The 21,218-nt window shown below is 44.9% G+C and overlaps 2 protein-coding genes across 3 annotated transcripts in view; one reads left to right on the top strand and one right to left on the bottom strand.

Moving 5' to 3' along the window:
* The window catches only part of col2a1a (collagen, type II, alpha 1a), a 41,128-nt gene extending 34,720 nt beyond the window's left edge, over positions 1 to 6,408 (top strand). For both annotated transcript variants that reach the window (XM_083641539.1, XM_083641538.1), the window contains exons 41-53: positions 391 to 552; positions 859 to 966; positions 1,531 to 1,638; positions 1,957 to 2,010; positions 2,162 to 2,269; positions 2,397 to 2,450; positions 2,599 to 2,706; positions 2,803 to 2,856; positions 3,489 to 3,596; positions 3,707 to 3,995; positions 4,122 to 4,309; positions 4,496 to 4,738; positions 4,888 to 6,408. In XM_083641539.1, coding sequence (XP_083497665.1) covers positions 391 to 552; positions 859 to 966; positions 1,531 to 1,638; positions 1,957 to 2,010; positions 2,162 to 2,269; positions 2,397 to 2,450; positions 2,599 to 2,706; positions 2,803 to 2,856; positions 3,489 to 3,596; positions 3,707 to 3,995; positions 4,122 to 4,309; positions 4,496 to 4,738; positions 4,888 to 5,034 — 1,731 coding nt within the window. In that variant the 3' untranslated portion in view covers positions 5,035 to 6,408. The remainder of the gene's footprint in view (positions 1 to 390; positions 553 to 858; positions 967 to 1,530; positions 1,639 to 1,956; positions 2,011 to 2,161; positions 2,270 to 2,396; positions 2,451 to 2,598; positions 2,707 to 2,802; positions 2,857 to 3,488; positions 3,597 to 3,706; positions 3,996 to 4,121; positions 4,310 to 4,495; positions 4,739 to 4,887) is intronic.
* Positions 6,409 to 7,532: 1,124 nt separating this feature from the next.
* Positions 7,533 to 18,996, bottom strand: aaas (achalasia, adrenocortical insufficiency, alacrimia). The gene is made up of 17 exons (XM_083641771.1): positions 18,878 to 18,996; positions 18,514 to 18,645; positions 17,766 to 17,893; positions 17,378 to 17,433; positions 17,159 to 17,250; positions 17,020 to 17,066; positions 16,616 to 16,714; positions 16,357 to 16,500; positions 15,421 to 15,544; positions 15,177 to 15,301; positions 14,182 to 14,242; positions 13,976 to 14,066; positions 13,137 to 13,230; positions 12,930 to 12,997; positions 8,759 to 8,840; positions 8,552 to 8,636; positions 7,533 to 8,366 (listed from the first exon to the last, which is right to left on the bottom strand). The coding sequence occupies exons 2-17, from the start codon at positions 18,619 to 18,621 to the stop codon at positions 8,211 to 8,213; spliced, it is 1,560 nt and encodes a 519-aa protein (XP_083497897.1). The 5' UTR covers positions 18,622 to 18,645; positions 18,878 to 18,996; the 3' UTR covers positions 7,533 to 8,210.
* Positions 18,997 to 21,218: the final 2,222 nt, after the last annotated feature.

Here is a 21,218-nt window from a genome sequence, read left to right as displayed (position 1 = left end):
GATGACATCACAATTGCTTGAGTGACATCACTGATGACACTCAAGCAAGCGACATCACTGATGGCATCACTGATGACATCACAATTGCTTGAGTGACATCACCGATGACATCACAATTGCTCACATAGACAGAGTGACATCACTGATGACACGAAATCGGCTTGAGCCAGAGAAACTCCAATGACATCACTGATGACGTCACAGTTGCTTGAGTGAGCTCACTGATGACATCCGCGTAACATCACAATTGCTCACATAGAGAGAGAGTGACATCACTGATGACATCATAATTGCTCAACTGACATCACTGGTAACATCACAATTGCTCGCACCGTTCATGATGTATTTCTGCTGTTATTCCTACTGAGCTTCTCCCTCTTTCCATCGCAGGGTAACCCTGGTGCTTCTGGCCCCGCTGGTCCCTCTGGTAAAGATGGTCCTAAGGGTGTCCGTGGTGACGGCGGCACGCCAGGCAGACAGGGAGATGCTGGGCTTCGTGGAGCTGCTGGCGCCCCAGGAGATAAGGGAGACGCTGGAGAGGATGGTCCCTCTGTGAGTCTGAGTCTCCCACTTTCGATTTGACGCACTTCAAGTAATCAGTAATCTGCACCTCAGCCCCAGGCTAAGGGATTCCGTTAACCGAATCCTAGTGAGCTGTCAGATACAGACTGATGGCTTTCCTCTTAGCCCAGGGCTAAGAGGGCTAGTGTGAAAAGCCCCATTATGAGCATATCATTGTAGAGTTGTATTTATCAATGTATTCCACTAGAACTGTCCCTTACTGACATGAGAATGTGCCCTCTGCAGCTCAGCAAGAACATTTCTCCTAACTCAGTCTTCTCTCTCTCTCTTCTGTAGGGTCCCGATGGGCCTTCAGGTCCCCAGGGTCTGGGTGGATCTCGTGGTATTGTTGGTCTGCCTGGTCAGCGTGGAGAGAGAGGCTTCCCTGGTCTCCCTGGACCTTCTGTACGTTTCAGATATTTGCTGTTCAGTTGTGTGACTATGAAAATGTGCTTGCCTCGGGCCTGAAGCCGGGTCACATCTCAGGGTTTTTACAAAGTCACACGCTGAGAGATTTTTTTTTAATCAATTAATTTGGCTGAAATATGAAGAATTATGTGATACAGGCTTTAATCTTAGTGCAGGTTTGCAGGCTATACTCTTATCAATTAGATTTTCAGGATTATTATCCTCCGGACTGGTGATTATTTTGCAGGCCTTACTGATTCAATATAAAATATTGATCCACTAACAAAAGTGTACATTCAGGCACATTCTCACTTATGTTTTCTCTCAGTAGTGAATCCATTGGAAGTCAGGATTACTCAGGGCTTTGAATATCACAGGAACCATGAACAACTGATGAAAGTCAAACAATGTCCCCTCCCTGGTCCTCTGCTGTATACAAACATCTACTCTCTACTATACAGATAAAGCCAACTGCCTGTATTATGCATTCTAATGGACCAGTGTGTAAAATCTACTGTTCCTGCATCATTGTGACTCTGATGCAACATTTTTCCTGATCAGGGCGAGCCTGGTAAGCAGGGAGCTCCCGGTGCTGGCGGTGACCGTGGACCCCCTGGACCTGTGGGACCCCCTGGACTGAGTGGACCTTCTGGAGAGACTGGTAGAGAGGTCAGAACGAAACAACAATAACATTATCGACAACAATACGACACACAAAAACATAAATTAACAAAAAATAAACATCATAATCTGTAAAGCGTAAATAATGGGAGAGCATCAGGAGCACATGGTTATACAAACAGTGATCATATCTACACGATTAGAAATACAATGATCATATTTACAATTATGGGAAATAAGCCATTTATTATTTCATCCTGATCCTTCTAGCAATCAAACAAATAAATGAAAACAACAAAGAACCACCCACCATGTACATTGCTCATTATTGCATGTCATTTAATAAATGATGCTTCTGTGTTACAGGGCAACCCTGGATCAGATGGACCTCCTGGTAGGGATGGAGCTCTTGGAGTCAAGGTGAGAGACAGCTTGACTTGAAAAAAAGTCTATTGGTTCTGCTGTTTTGCAGCAACTGCTTCATTAATTAAGAAGAGAGTTTTGTGGATGATGTTGTGATAACTGGTGGAATGCTGTTATCCTGAGTCATGACCATGTGGCCCCCCTACAGGGAGAGCGTGGTAACACTGGTCCTGCTGGGGCCCCTGGAGCTCCTGGCTCCCCCGGTGCCCCCGGTCCCGTCGGTCCCCTCGGCAAGCAGGGAGACAGAGGAGAGTCTGTGAGTAACGCAACACAACACACAGAGCATGTTGCCAGAGGGGAAAACGTGTTTTCAGCATTGTGCACTGATTCAGACATTTCATGTTCACCTAATGGAGCACTGAAACTGTTCTTTCTTCCTTCAGGGTGCTCAAGGACCTGCTGGACCCTCAGGACCAGCTGGCGCTAGAGGAATGGCTGTGAGTACCATCAGCTTTAACCGCTGATATATCGTTACGTTTCATTCGGTTCTTGTAGATGCTTTGATTTGGGCCATTACATGTACTACACATCTGCAGCCATGCGTTTTTGGTGCACCCGTAATAACACCACACACCTTCATTTCAGGGACCCCAAGGACCTCGTGGAGACAAGGGAGAGGGCGGCGAGGCAGGAGAGAGGGGACAGAAGGGTCACCGTGGTTTCACTGGTCTGCAGGGTCTTCCTGGACCTCCTGTAAGTGATCGAGTCATTCAAAACCATTCACCCTGCTGTATCTTTGCATGGCCCTGTATGTTCTAACCATCTCATCTGTTGTATTGGTCCAAACAGGGTTCCGCTGGAGATTCTGGAGCTTCTGGACCTGCCGGACCAAGTGGCGCCAAGGTGAGAAAACGGAAAAATTGGAAGAATGATGGAAAAGAAAAACTCTTATTATATTCCGTCCTACAGATAGGACAGTGTGCTTTAAGATCCAAGTTATATCTGATGGTAATAAAGGGCATAGGTTAGTCTCTTTGTAATTCTCCAATCACCTAACAAAGTACTTTCATTAGCCACCGCTGTGATAAGATGGACAGCTGAGGATTTTTGTAATTACTCTCCGCGATGGTGGAGGGAGACAGACAGACAGACGGGAGAGGCCATTCTTTGTGAAGCCACTCCTGCTGAGATCAGAGCTGGACCGTAATATCAATTTGAGATTAGCTAAAGCACTGCGCACGATAACGGAAATGATGGGAAATGTCACCCCACAAATAATCTTTATGCACGACACGGTAAAAGAGTCTGGAGGTGATGGGGGTGATAGAAGAAGACTGCTGGCGCATTTGCACTGCAGATGAATTGATGTTTTCAGAGCCAGCATTCATACAGCACAATCATTCAAACTGACCCATATCACGGTTGTACAATTTGAAAACACACAATTTCAGTATGTTTCAGATGAATCTCCTACAGCTCTACTAAGACATCTTAGTATGCACTGGCTTTTACTTTGATTATCGCTGTCTCTTTAGGGACCTCCTGGACCAGTCGGACCTGCTGGCAAAGACGGATCAAACGGAACACCTGGCCCCATTGGACCTCCCGGACCTCGTGGACGCGGTGGAGAGTCTGGTCCTGCTGTGAGTATCATGACAAAAACAGTGGAATAATAACCGCCACAGGCCAGTATATGACTTCACTCCTGTCTCTCCGTACCCCTGATCCATTCCTGTGTTTCTCTCGCCTTCAGGGTCCTCCTGGTAACGCCGGACCCCCCGGTCCTCCCGGTCCTCCTGGCCCCGGCATCGACTTGTCAGCCTTCGCCGGCCTGTCTCAGCATGAGAAGTCCCCCGATCCTCTCAGGTACATGAGGGCAGATGAGGCCTCCAGCTCGCTGAGGCAGCACGACGTCGAGGTGGACGCCACACTCAAGTCCATCAACAACCAGATCGAGAACATTCGCAGCCCAGACGGCTCCCAGAAGAACCCCGCCCGCAGCTGCAGAGACATTAAGCTGTGCCACCCTGAGTGGAAGAGCGGTAAGCAGGGGTAGCGGGCAGAAGATCCAGGGGAGTAGACATTCAGAGCGACTTATACAGGACCACAGACCAGGAAAACAGTGTGTTATGCATCGCTATGAATCTAACCCACTCTCATCTCTCCAGGTGACTACTGGGTTGATCCCAACATTGGCAGCATAGTTGATGCCATCAAGGTCTTCTGTAACATGGAGACTGGAGAGACCTGCGTCTACCCAAGCATAGCCAAGGTGCCAAAGAAGAACTGGTGGACCAGCAAGAGCAAGGACCGCAAACACGTCTGGTTCGGAGAGACCATGAACGGAGGATTCCACGTGAGTCCACTTAAATGATTTCCCCGCTGACAAGATCTCGCTTTCTGTCTCCGATTCTCGATCAGTCCATGCTCGATGTACAATTCTCTTACTTTGGCACATTGGCCAAATCATTTTTGCGCTATAGAGTACATGAAAACCGTGGGGTAATGATTTAACACCTCCACCTGCTGTCCGGCCCTACAGTTCAGCTACGCTCAGGACGGCCCCGCCGCCAACTTTGCCAGTGTCCAGCTGACCTTCTTGAGGCTCCTGTCCACGGAGGCGTCTCAGAACATCACGTACCACTGCAAGAACAGCGTCGCCTACATGGACCAGGCCACGGGCAACCTGAAGAAGGCTCTGCTGCTGCAAGGTTCCAACGATGTGGACATCCGCGCAGAAGGCAACAGCCGCTTCACGTATGGCGTGTTAGAGGATGGCTGCAAGGTGAGGATTCACGGCTGCAAGATGGAGCATGATGCGTTCAGCTAGGGAATATTGCACAAATGTAGACTGCAAACAGTCTCTTTTAGCTTGATATGTGGCTGTTGGTAAGACTGTTGGTTAACACATGTCTCTCCTCTCTGAACCAACAGAAACATACAGGACAGTGGGGCAAGACCGTCTTTGAGTACAAAACACAGAAGACCTCCCGGCTGCCCATCGTGGACATTGCCCCCATGGACATTGGAGGAGCGGATCAGGAGTTTGGAGTGGACATAGGCCCAGTTTGCTTCTTGTAAAGTGGAATATCAACAACGGCCCGGGAAAAGAAAAAACATGAAATAAAATAACTCAACCATGAAACATTTACACACACTTCCACAATAAAGAAGACAGGAAATTATAAAAGAAAATTGATACTTTTTCTCTCACAAAGAAGTGCTCTCCAAGATGTTAGCACTGAAGGGCGCCGGCAATATCTGTACATGACACCAGCATTCCCTGTCAACCCGCTTCCTGAGATCCAGTCGTGTTTCCCATGATGGCCCCACTGTTGACGGGAATGAGTCGGAGCCAGGAGGAAGAGGGACCGAAGAGCGAACAAGTGATGGAGAACAGAAACATGACTCGATGTCACTTATTTATTGTCTAACCTAAATGGGTTGAGTTGAGGTAGGACTGGGCGGGGTTTACTATGCAAATAAGACAAGCCCCTCCCACTACAGAACAGCAACACAAAGCCTCTGCCCCGGTCCTACTCCACCTCCCTCCCTGTTTTCCCTCCTGACCCACAAATACGGCATTTTGAATCAATGTAGACCAAAAAGAATATTCTCAGTTTAGTCAAGTCAAATCCAGGCGCTCCACACTTGTCCATCGTGAGCAGGAGTGAAACTTTGACTGTGTATTATAAATCCTTGGTTCTATTGTTGTAAAAGTCTGTGTTTATAAGCAACCAGATGGTTTTATATATTTCCACATTATGTGTGTACATGTGTCTATATGCACACCAACACTTTGGAAAGTGAGGTTTCATTTGGGATGTATGTTTCATTGTCCTGTACCCCTTGACTGCCCATCAGAAGAAGGCGTTTTTACCCAGTTATCATCCAAAATTGTGACAAATTTGAGTGAAATTAGTTTTGCTTTTATTGTTTAAAGCTACCTCACGCTGAAAAACAAAGTGAAAATGTTGACCTTAAATATGAGCTGACCAAAAATGAGCTTTCAGGTGGATCTGGGGCTGAACGGCCATCTTTGCTTTGGGTTGCTCTCTCTTCAGAAGGTGCTAGGAGTTCTGTCATTCAGTCTTCGCCATTGTTCCCCAAACGCCCCCCAATTCCCACTAGCCTCACACCACACACACACTCCACCCTGGAGGACAGGTAGGGTAAGACAGGGAAGCTCGGGGCTACAGGGAGGCTTCCTCTGGACTCCAGACCCCAAAGGTGAACCGCTGGACTCCGAGGAAAGCCGCTTAAAACAACCAGGGTGGGTTGTCTGTGTGTGTGAGGGTGTGTATACTTTTTTTTGTTATTAATTTTATTATGATTTTTGTTTTGTTTATTTTGTTACACTCTTAATTGATGTAAATTGGAAATAAAAGTAAAACCGAAGTAACAATGATGTTGATTTTTAATTGAGCTTTTGAATAAAAACAGAAATGACGTGGGGATCTATTCTCTTCTTTCTACACGACCTTTGATGTGTATCTATGTTTTGTTGTTGTCAGTTGTAGATCTTGAAAGCAAGGTCAGACTTGAATGTGAGCTGTGAGTGCATAGTCCGTGTGTGTGTGTGCATGTTTGAGCCTGTGATACAAGTGTACTGTATGAGAATCTCATAACAAGGAACAAACCTACTGTATCACTCTCCGGTTTCAGGGTGGGGTTGGGCATGTTTGGCTCCTGTTTGAACTAATAGGCATAAATAAAGGAAAGAAAATTAAGTTGACTAAGTATTTTGTAGAATAATGTGTCAAAGTTGTATCAAAACAGTCACATCACTACTTGTCTACTATCAGCAGCTTTCACTTCCTTTCTGTCTGTCCTCCAAATAAGTTAGACTCACACTTTCCACACAGTAACCCAGATTTATTCAAAAGATGCCGTCCCTTTTAGCGATTCAAAATGTCCTGACCATTACATTTGACAATAGTGTGCTTCATAGAACGTAGATATGCAGAGACCAGAGGGGAAAAAAACAATTTAGAGCGCATATATCTTCAAGAGGAAATGTGGCTACACTATATGCTCTGGAGATGAATGTGCTCATAACTCAGTAACAGGTACAACTGCGAGACAAATCCTATCCTATAATAAGAATGCAAAGTGTGTCTCTGTGTAAGCAGAATTGTGTTCAGCCACAGCTATGAAATTTTACATGCGGGTGACCTGACTGAGCCGGATTGTTGAATTAGGTCATTAGGGTCGACTAAATGGGCAGAAATGGCTAATTACTGGCCAAAATGAGCCAAGACATGTTGAGCACCATGGAGAGTTCCAGAGTGGAGGAGTCCATTGTGTTCGGCCACAGCTATGCCATTTTACGCGTGGTCGCGCTGAAGTGTCAAGAGCAAGGCTGTATCTAGCTATGGGCAGGGGTGGGCTAAGCGCACCCAGAAATGGTCTTGCCCACCCAATCAAAAGTTAAGAAAATATTGTAACAAGTTAAGTGTTGGCAGTGGGAATAACATGCAGAGAGAGATGATCTCCACTTTATTAGCAGATCCTGTGCCCCATACAACACAAGGCTACAGGAAATACCGTTTATTGCATTAGAACACACTCACCCACACACAGCAACTCAGAGGGGATCACTGAACTGCACACCCGACTCACCCATGTCAACATTGTGAAGCAATGTAATTAACATGCAGAACAGCACTATAATACCAAAAAGGTAAATACATGTCAAATACGTTGTTGGTCCCCATAGTAAACATAAACATAATGAACATAAACATCTTCCCATATCTGTCAACCTGTCACAAGTAGGTGGCTGACTCCTACTGGAACAATTTGGTGTACCCATTACCCTTAACTCTGGAAATGGCTTCTACACCCTGCTTCAAATCGTTCTTTATAAATTTGAATATAATGCAACTTAATCGCCATCCCCGAACCGACAACCTACCGCCAGAGTTGCCCCCTACCAGCCCACCCTAATGTAGCAGGCTAAAATCGGCCCTGGTCAAGAGCACCCCTGCAGGTGACCTAACGTAGCTGGATTTTACTTAGGGCGGGATAATGGCCAGATCTGCGATGGCTGCACAGATCAATGGCCGAACTTGCTACGCAATACCTGCACAGACTCCACCGGTCACACAGGGACGGACATCACTGCACAGGCATTCCGAAAATAATGAAAGAGGCAGCAAGTCTTAGTTTAGCAAGAACTTTCGACATATTTATTGACAAACAGTAATCAAAAAATGATGAGTGAGTCTGTGTGTTGGGGGGGGGGGTGGAGCTGGTCAAGAGATGAGCGATGTATAGAGGGTCTGATTGGCATAGTCAGCTGGCTTCTCCTGGAGGTGTGGCAGTGTCGGGCTGCCGTTGAGGCCAAGATGGGGGACTCCGGCACTCAGGAAGTAGAAAGGCACGTGGGTCATTCTTCCACTGGACCAACACTGGGAACGGAGAGAGAAACATCACTTTAGTCACTTGAGAGGTGGAAGAGTAGAGAATGAGTGAATAATAGTCAATATTAACCATAAAGAATCATTCTCTTTCAACATTTCATTTACAGCTGAAATGACATAATTTGACTTGAACAAACGGCTGTAATATGAAGTCTTTCTAGGGAGAAACTGACCACAGTGAGCAGGGCTCCGTGCTGGAAATTTGGGTGGAACTGCAGCAGTCTTGGCTCTGTGCCAGGCTCGCCCTGAACAAAGCCACTAGGGGAAAACATAGGAGATACAGTATATACGTCAGTATGGAATATATAGTACTACTAAAGCACACACTTTTTAAATGCAGACACACACACACACACACACACACACACACAGAAACACACCATGGCAAGAGCTCAAAAACAGGGCTGGTTCTTGTCTTGAATACAGCGATCATAGCAGGACGAGCTGTGGCTTGTGGATCACCTGAAAGAACAGGTGAGACAGACGGAGCCACAATGTCACAAATGGGAGTTGCAGAAAATGTACTAAAACATAAAGAGCGTTGAAATACTGGACACATACAGATCCTTTCCAAAAAATTTGAATATCATGGAAAAGTTAGTTTTTTTCCATAATTCCTTTCAAAAAGTGAAACTTTCATAGATTATAGATTCATTACACACAAAGTCAAGTCAAGTCAAGTCAAATTTTATTTATATAGCACCTTTCATACACAAAGGCAATTCAAGGTGCTTTACAAAAAAAATAATCGAAAAAACAAGCAGCAAAGCAATGCACATATAAAAAACACATAAAAAACACAGCCGACAGTTTTAGTTAAAATATATACTCAAATTAACAAACATGAAACATTATTTCTGTTTTAAATAAGTTACAAGGCACTCTTCAGTATTATTATTACATGTACAGTCCATTTGTTGGAAATGTACAGGAAAAATCTTTTTAAAATTACAGGCCGAGAGAGGCAGTAGTTTAGTAGCAGTTAAAAGCAAGAGTAAACATAAAGGTCTTTAGCTTGGATTTAAAAATAGGCAGAGTAGGGGCAGATCTAATGTGTTCAGGGAGTTTGTTCCAGTTATGAGAGGCATAGTGGGAGAACGCGGCTTCACCATGTTTAGATTTGGTCCTTGGGACAATTAGTAGACCAGTGCCTGAAGATCTCAGGGATCTGGATGGTTCATAGTGTAGAAGCATTTCAGAGATGTAGTGTGGGCCTGACCCGTTGAGAGATTTGTAAACTATTAGCAGAATTTTAAAGTCTATTCTAAGATTTACTGGCAGCCAATGCAGGGATTTGAGAACTGGTGTAATGTGTTCAGCTTTCTTGGTTCTTGTTAGAACTCTAGCAGCCGCATTCTGAATGAGCTGAAGTTGTTTAACAGCTTTTTTGGGAAGACCATTGAAAAGACTGTTGCAGTAGTCTAGCCTGCTAGAAATGAAAGCATGAATTAGTTTTTCAAGATCTTGTTTGGACATATAGCCTCTAATCCTTGCTATATTTTTTAGATGATAGAAGGCAGATTTTCTTATAAGCTTGATGTGGGAGTTGAAATTTAGATCAGAGTCAATAATAATGCCAAGATTTTTTACCTGGTCCTTTGGCTTCAGAGATAGGGATTCGAGGTGAGCAGTAACTTTGAGCCTATCTTCTTTTTTGCCGAAGACAATTATCTCTGTTTTGTCTTTATTAAGTTGGAGAAAATTCTGGCACATCCAATCATTAATTTGCGCAAGGCACTGACACAGTGACTCTATGGGGGCATAGTCATCCGATGAGAGGGCTATGTAGAGTTGGGTGTCATCTGCATAGCTATGATAAGCTATTTTGTTTTTTTGCATAATTAGGCCCAGAGAGAGCATATAAAGGTTAAACAGGACAGGACCTAAAATTGATCCTTGGGGTACCCCACATGTCATTTTGGTTTGGTCAGATGTGTAGTTGCCAATGGAGACAAAGTAGTTCCTGTCTTGCAGATAAGATCTGAACCACTCTAGGACCGTGCCGGAAAGCCCGACCCAGTTTTCCAGTCTGTCCAATAGAATTTCGTGGTCAACCGTATCAAAGGCAGCGCTGAGGTCTAGTAACACTAAGATTGAGATTTTACCTGAATCAGTGTTCATTCGGATGTCATTTATAACTCTGATAAGCGCAGTTTCGGTGCTATGATGGGGTCGGAAGCCTGATTGGAAAGGATCTAGGAGGTCATTGGAGGATAGAAAGGTATTGAGTTGTTGGTAGACAGTTTTTTCGAGTATTTTGCTAATAAAGGGAAGATTTGATATTGGTCTGTAATTGCTGATTATAGAGGGGTCGAGGCTACGCTTCTTTAGCAAGGGCTTAACAACTGCAGTTTTTTAGAGATTTTGGGAAAATGCCTGTAAGAAGAGAGGTATTAATTATCTTCAGTATGTCGGTCGCCAGGCAACTGTAGACATTTTTTAGAAAGCTTGTTGGCAGGGTGTCTAGGCAACACGATGAGGATTTAAGGCCTCGTATCGTTTCTTCTAGTTTCTTGTGGTCAATGACATTGAACTGAGTCATGTTAATTAAGCACCTATTCTGTGGGTGCGGCGGAGCCACATTTGTTCTTGATGTGGAAATAGTTAGTCTGATATTTATAATTTTATCCCTAAAGAAGGTCGCAAATTCATTGCATTTGACATTGGATAGAAGATCAGGGGCAATTTGTGGGGGGGGGTTTGTCAGCCTGTCAACAGTGGCAAAAAGAGTGCGAGCGTCATTGGTGTTTTTGCTGATAATGTCGGAGAAGAAGAATTTTCTGGAATTTTTTAGTTCCTGGTTGTAGGAGTGAAGACTATTTTTATAGATGTCATAATCGATGTGAAGTTTAGTTTTCCGCCATTTGCGCTCGGCTTTCCTACAATCTCTTTTTTTGTTATTTACAGAGGGAGCGTTTCTCCATGGTGCTTTTTTCTTACCGGAGATTAGTTTAGATCTAATGGGAGCTACAGCATCAATAGCCTTTAGGGTTTTAGAATTGAAGTTATCTAGGAGATCATTGACAGAGGCTGAGGAGAGGGAAGGGGCCAGCGAGAAAGCCTCCATGAACCGTGTGCTAGTACTCTCGTTGATGTAACGCTTTTTGATGGTTTTTGACCGAGTAAGAGCGATAGGGGTGATCTTGAGTTCAAGAAAAATACAGAGATGGTCGGACAGAGCAACATCACTAGCTGAAAGAAACGATGACTCAAAGCCCTTGGTGATAAATAAATCTAGGGTATGGCCTCGATTGTGAGTGGGCCCAGAGACATGTTGTAACAGGTCAAAAGTGTCAAGGAGGTTATTCAATTCTTTGGCATTATTATCATTGGGGTTGTCAATATGAATATTAAAATCTCCTGCAATAGTTAAACAGTCATGTTCTATGGAGATTATAGAAAGGAGTTCTGAAAATTCATCAAAAAAACTACTAGAGTACTTAGGTGGTCTGTATATAATCAGTAGTAAAATAGAGGGAGAGCACTTCAGAACAGCGGCCAGATATTCAAATGATGAAAAGTCGCCAAACGATACCTGCTTGCATTGAAAAGCATCAGAGAAAATAATAGCTACTCCTCCCCCTTTCTTACCGACTCTGGGGGCGTCAATGTAGTTAAAGTTAGGTGGGGCTGACTCATTAAGAACATATTCCCTGTTGTTTAGATCAAGCCAGGTCTCTGTGAGGAACATGAGGTCCAGTTTATGACTCGTAATCAGATCGTTTATTAGAAGCGACTTGCTTACAAGTGACCTAATATTTAGCAGTGCAGCCTTGATAGCTGCACTGCTAGGTTGAATTTGTAAATGCTTTTCAGAGTGTCCCTGGAGAACAGATACTAGGCTTGGTCCTGGAACAGGACGTGCTGAGAGATAATCTTTGTTTGTTCTGTAGCTAATCAGGGTGGGGATAGTTAGACATCTGATCGTTTCATGATCCTCTGTGACCTTGTTTTTGGGGCAGAAAATGCTTTTTTCTTCAGTTTTCCCCTTTGGGGCGGGCAGGGAGATTGAGGGAAGGGTGAGCGGGTGGGAGGGGGAGGTGGTTTTGAGCGTGGGGGGTCGGAACAAGGAGGTCTTGGGGGTGGGGAGGAGCGAGGGGGTCTTTGGGGTGGGGAGGAGCAGGGGGTGCTGGAGCGAGGGGGTCTTTGGGATGGGGGGGGGCGAGGAGGGGGAGATGTTGAGGGTGGGGAGGAGCAGGGGGCGCTGGCTATTCTGGCGTGAGTCTGTTCAGCAAAGTGAAATATTTCTAGTCTTTATTTGTTTAATATTTCATAATTTTGGCCTACAGCTCCAGAAAACCCCCAAAACAGTATTTCAAGAAAGTAGAATAGTGTGAAGAAAATCAGCAGTTACTTCTCAGTTATGACTGACTCCAGCCTCAGTCCACTCCCTCTGAATCTCCACCAAATTTTTGAATCATCTTTGCTTGACAATCCGCTGAAGCCCACGGTCATCCATGATATTTCCATGATATAATTTTTATTTTGGAAGGATCTGTATATGGCACAGCAGGGAGAACAAAGGACAAAACAAGGAGAAATATGGCTGACCTTTGATAAGCACTGCAAGCCTCTCTCCTCTCGGGTCCCAAGCCAAAGACTGGATCTCTCCGCCGACACTGGCAGACAGGTAAAAACACAGTGATGAGTGCAGCTAAAGATGAGGGTCACTCTGGAGTGTGTCTGACATTCGAGGCTAAAGGACGAGCAATTAGCCAGAGTAGCAGCTAACCTGGACTCTACTTGAGCCCGTCTTACATGATGTCTCCATCTGGTGTGGTGAAGGTTGTCTCTGAGAGGTCGGCCACCACTGCTGCCGCCTTTGGTCCTTTTGATGTGCTTGAAGGTACTCCTGGAGAAAAACACGGTTGTTTATTAATAATAATAATAATACATTCAACTCATATAGCGCTTTTCTAGGTACTCAAAGTCGCTTTACACACAGAGTAAAATCATTTAATAAGTACAATTGTAATAGTAAAATAAATAGAAAATGAGTGATGGGGTTAGCAGGAGAAGGCGAGTGTGTAGAGGTGGGTCTTGAGGACCTGTTTGAAAGATGGTAGGGTGTTTGCTTGACAGATGTGGATGGGGAGAGTGTTCCAGAGGGAGGGTGCAGTGACTGAGAAGGCCCTGTCGCCCCAGGTCCGGAGCTTGGTCCTGGCATCTTCAAGCAGTTGGTGTCTCCGGACCTGAGGCTGCGAGTGGGGGCGTGGCGGGGGAGGAGATCGGAGAGGTGGGGGGGGCCAGGTTGTTTAGGGCTTTGTAAGTGGTGAGTAGTATTTTGAAGTTGATCCTATATTTGACTTGGAGCCAGTGGGAGTATTCTTTATTTACTGAGTTTTGTAAGCTTGTTTATTCACATGAAGTAAAAAAAAAAAAAAAAAAAGTTAGTTTAATTACGTTACCTCATTTTCTTTACTCAATATCCTTTAGGTACCACCATTTGAGGCCGGGTAGGTATCACTTTTCTCAAATGGTTGAAATCTCATTTTAGAACAGAACTATTCATGGGTCAAATCAACGGTCACAAAAAACTGTTTTAAAATGTAACTGATAAGTTTGGCATTGTATGCATGCAGAGCGTGACTTCTAACCTGGTGTGTCGGTGAAGGTCAGGGCATAGATGACCGTCTCTCCCTGTACAGCGAAGAGAAGTCGGCTCCCATCTGGACTCCAACAACCAGACTAATAATCACCAAAAAGATCAGACCCATAATTAATGAATGAACCCACGTCCAGGTTAATCAAAACTGTGTTGTTACTTAATTGGACAACTGTAGAAAGCGGTGCACAGTATCACCTGACAGCGCCCTTTCAAACACGGCCAACGCTCACAAGTCCACATCCTGGTCTCCCAGACCCTGAAGAAACAGGCAGAAACGAGTTATCTTTCTGTGTAACACACTCTGCTTCACTTTGTGTGAAGTTATCTTATAATGTAGTAAAAATAGAGGAGGCACACACATCCAACACAGTTAGGGTGGGTGCTGGATCAAAGGGTTACTTACAAGAGAAAAATAATGTATTTAATGTAAAAAAAATAATTAATTTAATTAAATAATTAATTTACGGTAATGTAAATCATATTTTTCTCTTGTAAGTGATCTTGCCATAATGCCTGCTACACTCCAGGCTAAGCCACTAATCCCTTACATGTTCATAAATATTCATGACAGTTAAGTGGACCTCAATTATAATGTAGCAAATGACTCGCAAAAAGGCGCAGCCATCATGAACACTAATCAATAATGAGGAATACGTTGACAACTGTTGCCAAAAAACCATAGCAAAAAACTAATTCTTAAGGAATGGAAGTCCCCCTCTTCACCCTCTTTCCAATTGTGGTTGATGGACATGGTCTCTGTTATACGGATGGAGAGACTCAGGTTCCTGGGAACCAACTCACTTAGAAAATGTCTAACTATATGGGACCTGTTTTTAGCCCACCTCGATGAAGTTAGGGGGCGACGGGTGACTCGCCCGGCTGGTCTCCTATAGACCCCTTATGTGAGATCTCAAGTACATCGACTGCAAGCACATAAGCACCTTACATGGCTGGTAGCACCACTGTCTGTTTTGTTTTGTTTGTGTTCTATAGAAAAATTAAAATGAAATATTGAAAAAAATTAATGAGGAATACGTAAACATTCAGTGGTGCCTATAGATGCCATAGATTGAACTCGGAATGCGCTATTCCAACACTACACACTTTATTACAAAGATTATAAACTCTTATAACGGCTCTCTAACCTCTTTGAGAACCCACCAATCTCTGACTACACCTGTGTCTCTCACCTGAACAGGGCAGAGGGTGTTGAGGCCAGCACATGGCTGCCATCGGGGGACCAGGACAGGAAGGTGACCCCGCCTCCGCCCACACGGTGAAGAGGCACACAGCTCTCTGTTGCCACGTCCCATATCTGATGAAGACATTGACACAAAAGAGGCCACGGAAACTCAACGATGGATTCAAACATTGGTGCGAATCACTTTTTGCACGCCGAGGTGAACTGTAGAGATTGAGGCTGCTGGTCCGTACCATCACGGCGGTGTCCATGGGCGAGGCCGACACCAGGAGAGACGAGCCGCTCGGAGCCCAGGCGATGGACGTGACTGGAGAGTGGCCGGCATGGGACAAGACTTGAGCACAACCAGACGAGGGCCTGCGTGGGTGGAGCGAGAGAAACGTGTAGAAGGGAGAGAAAAAGAAAAACAAGAGAAAACAGTGCTTGCCTAATCAGAATCAGAATCACTTTTATTGCCACAGTATGCAAGTTACATACGAGGAATTTGTCTTACTGTCTGTATGCAGCGTAGTAGTCACATCAATATACAGAGATAAGAAGTAGGAAGATAACTAAAGACAATCACAAAGTTGCAAGTGCAATCAAATCGAAATATGTACATGAGTGGGGAAGTGTTCTGTGGATGATAAATATGAATTTACGTTGGATTTACATGTGATTTACAGACTGAGTTAAATAGACGTTAAATAGGCAGTGGATTTACATGAATTTGCAGTCGGAGTTAAATAAGAGTTTACATTGAATGTACATGAAATTTACAGGCTAAGTTAAATAGGCATTAAATGTGCAGGGAATTTACATGAATTTACAGTCCCAGTTAGACAGGCATTAAATTAGATATGAGTTCCAGTTTTATGGGGGGGGGGTGAGTTCAGTTGAGTTTAGGAGGAGGTAGTGAGTTTGTGTGTGTGTGTGTGTGTGTGTGTGTGTGTGTGGGGAGGGGGGGGGGGGGGGGGTTGTTGGTGAGGTCCTTGGCGGAAGGGGTTTCCGGGCCTTGTTGGTGAGGCTGATGGCGGTTGGGAAGAAGCTGGTCTTGTGGCGGGTGGTTCTGGTCTTGGCAGACCTCAGTGTCTTGCCGTGGGGGAGTGTCTTAAAGAGTTTGTGGCCAGGGTGGGAGGGGTCAGCCATGATTTGATAATATGCCTATGTGCACATGTGAATGCACCTACCTGGTGGACAGTGAGCAGGGGTCCACGTGCCAGACCAGCACACAGTTGTGACAGGCCACAGCCAGGCCCGAAGCACACAGCGGCTTCCACTGCACCGCGGCAATGTTCCTCTGCAGACGGTGCTTCAGCGTCGGCGCTGTGGCACTGAGAGACAGAGAGAGCACACCTTTGTAGAGCAATCTGCGTGATTATCTTGTTTTTTATGGAAAGTGATTTGTGATCTACGGTAAAAGAAATGCACTTCAAAGCTTTATGGTACCTCTTAGGGTTGTAGATCTTAATGGAGTCGTCTAATAGCGCTACAGCAAATTTGTCCGTATGAGGATGCCAGGCAAACGCTCGCACCACACCGTCCGGCCTGGTTAAGCAGGAGGCAAGACAGGAGAGAAAAGGTGATTTATTGGCATTTGGCTGAACAATTTTATAATCACAATATGGCATTTTAGGAACATTAACACCAATCATGAGTAGACATATAGAATAAATTCTTAAATAGTGTGATGTCTGAAAGGCTGACTTCAAACCACCTTCCCCAGGTTGATCATCAATTTTTAAACTTTAAATATTGTCAGCTCCACTTATCAACTTTCTACACAATATACATACATCTTCATCCTTTTGAGAGGAAAAATAAATGGCAGATCATCAAAGGTCGGCACTTACCAGTTCAGCACTTGGGAAAACTCTGCAATCATGTCTTCACCACTCAACTAAAGCATGAATGAGACGAACAGCTGCAATTAATACAAATGTCAACGTCCCGACGTGATCGAGGCATATTGAGACTGATGGCACAACTTACGGTGAGGTGAGGAAACAGGGAGCCGTGGAAAGAAGAGACCCGTCGCAGCAGCGCCAAGACACAGCCGGCACTCACTGAAAGCCATTTGGGCACTGAGGGGACACAACAAGCACAAAGGTTCTGTGTCATTAAAGGCATAGAAGGAGATCAAGATGTTACAAGGACGTTACAACACGTTATGTTTTCAAGCACGACAGCAGATGTTGGAGCCTGGCTTACCCTCTGCACTCGAGCTGGCAATTTCAGCCAGTAGCCCATTGAGGCCGGTGTCCCGCCTAGAACACAGAGAGATGAGTTGTGAAAATGATCGGAGCTAGCCACATCTTTTTTTAGATCCTCTTTTAGATTATATAGCTACCTTTTGGTATATTACACATATGTAACACAGGAATGTTAATTGGGAGGACAGAGGGCATGGCATGTAACAAATGCTGCAATGTGGATATGAACCTTCTGGGCCATCATGGGTCCCCTTTTAACTGGTAATCTTGTGTGTGTTTGTGTGTGTGTGTGTCTGTGTGTGTGTGTGTGTGTGTGTGTGTGTGCGCGTGTGTGTGTGTGTGTGTGTGTGTTTGTGTGTGTAACTCTGTGACTGTTTGTTACATACCAGGCTGCTGCACTTCTCATCCACAGTGTTTCACTGTGGTCCAGGAAGGCCGCCTTGCTGCTGCTCTCTGTTCGACTGTGGGGCTTCAGTGACTCCCGAGGGAAGTACAGACCGAGAGGACTGGACTCCTACACAAAACACACAACCACACAGAATGCACCTTTAAATGACAGCCGCACAACACCTTTCCAGAAAGACAAAATACTACGGCTGCCCCCTCGAATACCATTCTTTGGGCTTCGAAGCTTCAGTGGCAACTGGCAAGTATTGCAATAATCACGTCAAATAAATAAATGACAGCCATAGCCCATGAAACTAATTTTGCTGGGCTATGGCTAATGGCTAATAATGTTGGATTTACTATTTAAAAATAAGTGTATGGAAAGAAAAAAACAACAACAACCAACACAATATTCAAATACTGATTAGAACATGGACTACCATACAACAAAATACAACACACATAGCAGATAGGTTTACCTACAAACAGTTAACTACTATCTGGATGAAGTTTTGTACCCTTGCCACAAACACAGGAACCTTGTCGCTCACTTGTCACACTCACTTTTGTTCCACAACATTTGTTTCTGAAGTCGTCACGGAAAATGTTGTCGTTCCATCTTGTTTTGTGATTGATTGTTGATTGTTAAATCTGGGTAGGCTCGCTCTCAGTAAAATGCTTTGACAGATGCTTTGAAGGGCTAACGTTATATTTATGAACTTAACTTTAGTACCGTTTGTCTCATACCTGTTTCAGAGAGTCGTTAACGACTCCTGACAGAAGCTCGTTGTTGGACTCGCAGAGTGTGGTCTGTCCAGGGGGCAGCGGAGGGGGGAACAGAGACAGCGAACACATCTTTCACACAGCGAACCCCGCAACCTAGAAAAGGATCGTAATTAGCCAACGCTAAACATCAACAGCTGATTGTAGCTAACGTTTGACAGCTAAAGTCAGTAGCCAAGAGCTGCCAGCGCTAAAAGTTACACTCAATCAGGTCATGAGTAGCTGGTTAGCTAACGTTAACGCTAACCTAGTTTGCTAACTAGCACTTTCATTTGACTTCGGCAGACAGTAGTACGCTGGCATTCGTCGGACTAGTATTGTAAATTACCTGTGTGATCCTGTGTAATTGCGGTCAATCAGCTGTACGTTGTTCAACAACAAAAAAGAAGCTCGCTAGTGATGCACTCATGCACTGCGATCCGCCTGTTGTCAGCTTGAATCCCGCCGTACACGGTAGGAGTGGAGGCAATGAGGGACAAACTGTGCGGAGTGTTTTCACAACGCGCCCATCCACAGAGCAGCAGAGGTCGATATGCTGCCCTCCTCTGGACGAAGAGCGACATTAAATCCACACAAAACAGCACAGCCGCTGGTGGAGTTTTGATGTCCAAAAAACAAGTCTGTATTTTCTTTTGTTTTGGTTTATTTCATTACGTTTCATCATATTGTTCCACATTGCTGTACATTTCCTTTGTATTGAAATTATTCCACAATTAAATGATCTTCATTCGTCATCTTGATGGACATGTGAAAACAAAGCCTAATAACACTCATTTGGGAATGAGTCATGATCGTGATGGCGATGATGAGGATGGTGATTATATTTTTTTATTTTATTTGAGTTATCTTTATTTATTTATTTTAATTTTATTTACATTTTATTTATTTGTATTTATTTTATTTTTCCTCTCTCCCTCAGCAGGGAGGTCAGTCAGACTCAGAGCGCATGGTCAGCTGCAGGACAGACAGGTCCAGGACAGCATGCTGCGTGGAGAGGGTTCAGTGTCTTGCTCAAGGACACATCAGCAGGGCGGGTGTTCGCGCGCCGACACGGGGCAAGTTGAACCCGAACCTTCTGGCTAAAGGACAGCTCTAAATACAGAATCAGTGAATGGAACGCGCCCAAAACATCATCACGACACATTTAGGGTAGGAGCGGGAAGAAGGATTCATGATGGAAAACTGGTAGCCTACATTCTTGTTTTTTTGCAGAGGGCGGTAGCAGCGCCCCCTCGAGGAGCATCTTGCATTTCCGTGACGTCAATTCAGCACTGGGAAGGAGACAGCTCCCTCCCCCAAAACCCAGCGCGTCTCACGTTGCATGGGTCCCCGGTTATTGATAACACAATTTGCCCGCTGGGATTCATCCTGATAGCGTGAACTCGTGGGTACAGGGGCACTCAAAATAGAAGAGGCAGCCGGGACAAGACAAACAACGATCTGTTCATTTATCACCGCAAGTGTAGCAAGCCGAGCCCACCCCTCACTTGACAACGCGACATCAACCAGGCAGAAAGGTATGGGAATGTCACGCTATCCAATTAATGCTGATTAAATAAGAAATCAGGTATTGCAGGACGTTCAGGTATGATGCCTTCGCTTGGTGCGGTAGGCTACACGCTGCTCACACACACTGCACCAATGCATTCTTGTTTTGCCAAAATCGAATCGCCGTCGATTTATTAATGCTAGAAAATCATATTTTGTGCATTGAGGTAGCGCACATTACGAAATATTTGTGTTGATGCCAACATTCAGTGAAATCTACAGACGCTGCGGCAGTTTTACTTGGCATGGGGCATAGTATGGGTTCGGGCTTCAATTCATGCACGTCGGCTATGATGCTACTGAGTGTCATCATCACATCCTTGGTTTATTTAAAGATTGATCTTCATGCGTTGCGTTGGTGTGCACTGCTCCTTCGCACAGTCAGGCCCGGTGTTGTGCCCCCCCCCCCCCCCCCCCCCTCTCACCCCCTCTTTTCACGCGTTCAATTCGCTCAGCCGTCGCGGTTCTTCTCGTGCACTGGTGCAGTATACGAGATATGGACCTGATGTGGGCTATGTCGTGAATTGGGTACATGTGCGCTCTCTCTCTCTCTCTCTCTCTCTCTCTCTCTCTCTCTCTTACGCACACACTCACTCGGGTGGTTATGCAATTCGTCATATTCTTCAGATGCACACAATGCAATGCTCTTCGCTCGCTGAATGAGGAAAATAACAGCATTATGGTCACTGTTGACTGGTCTAGTCCGATGCTGTTATTAGGCAGAGAGGAGCAGTGATGTTCGTCAGATAGGAGGATAGGTGACAGGGTTGTGGAGGGTACAACGTTGCTATGGCCGATTCATTCATAAAGCCCATCTCCGCTCTACGATGATGATGGCTCCACTGCGCCGGCTGCTCGTCCCATTCATAGACACACTGGAATTATTCCGACTGGATTTTTGGTTGGGGAGAATGAGTGGGAGAACGGGAGGATTGGGCAGCAGCACTGATTGGCTGCTGTTTTGACGTTTTTTGTTTTTGTTTTTTGTTTGTTTTGCTGAATGGAAGAAAAGTTGAATTGACAACAAGGTCAAATGAGATGCAATCATGCAACAACCTCAGTCAGCTGTCGTGTTCAGCACTGGACAGCTCCAACTAATAGCCTGTTACTGCTGAAATAAT

The sequence above is a fragment of the Poromitra crassiceps genome, assembly GCF_964638095.1.
Source record: "Poromitra crassiceps genome assembly, chromosome: 8".
Taxonomy (NCBI): Eukaryota; Metazoa; Chordata; class Actinopteri; order Beryciformes; family Melamphaidae; genus Poromitra; species Poromitra crassiceps.
Note: the sequence above shows the minus strand (reverse complement) of the source record. Positions and strands in the feature narration are given on the sequence as shown.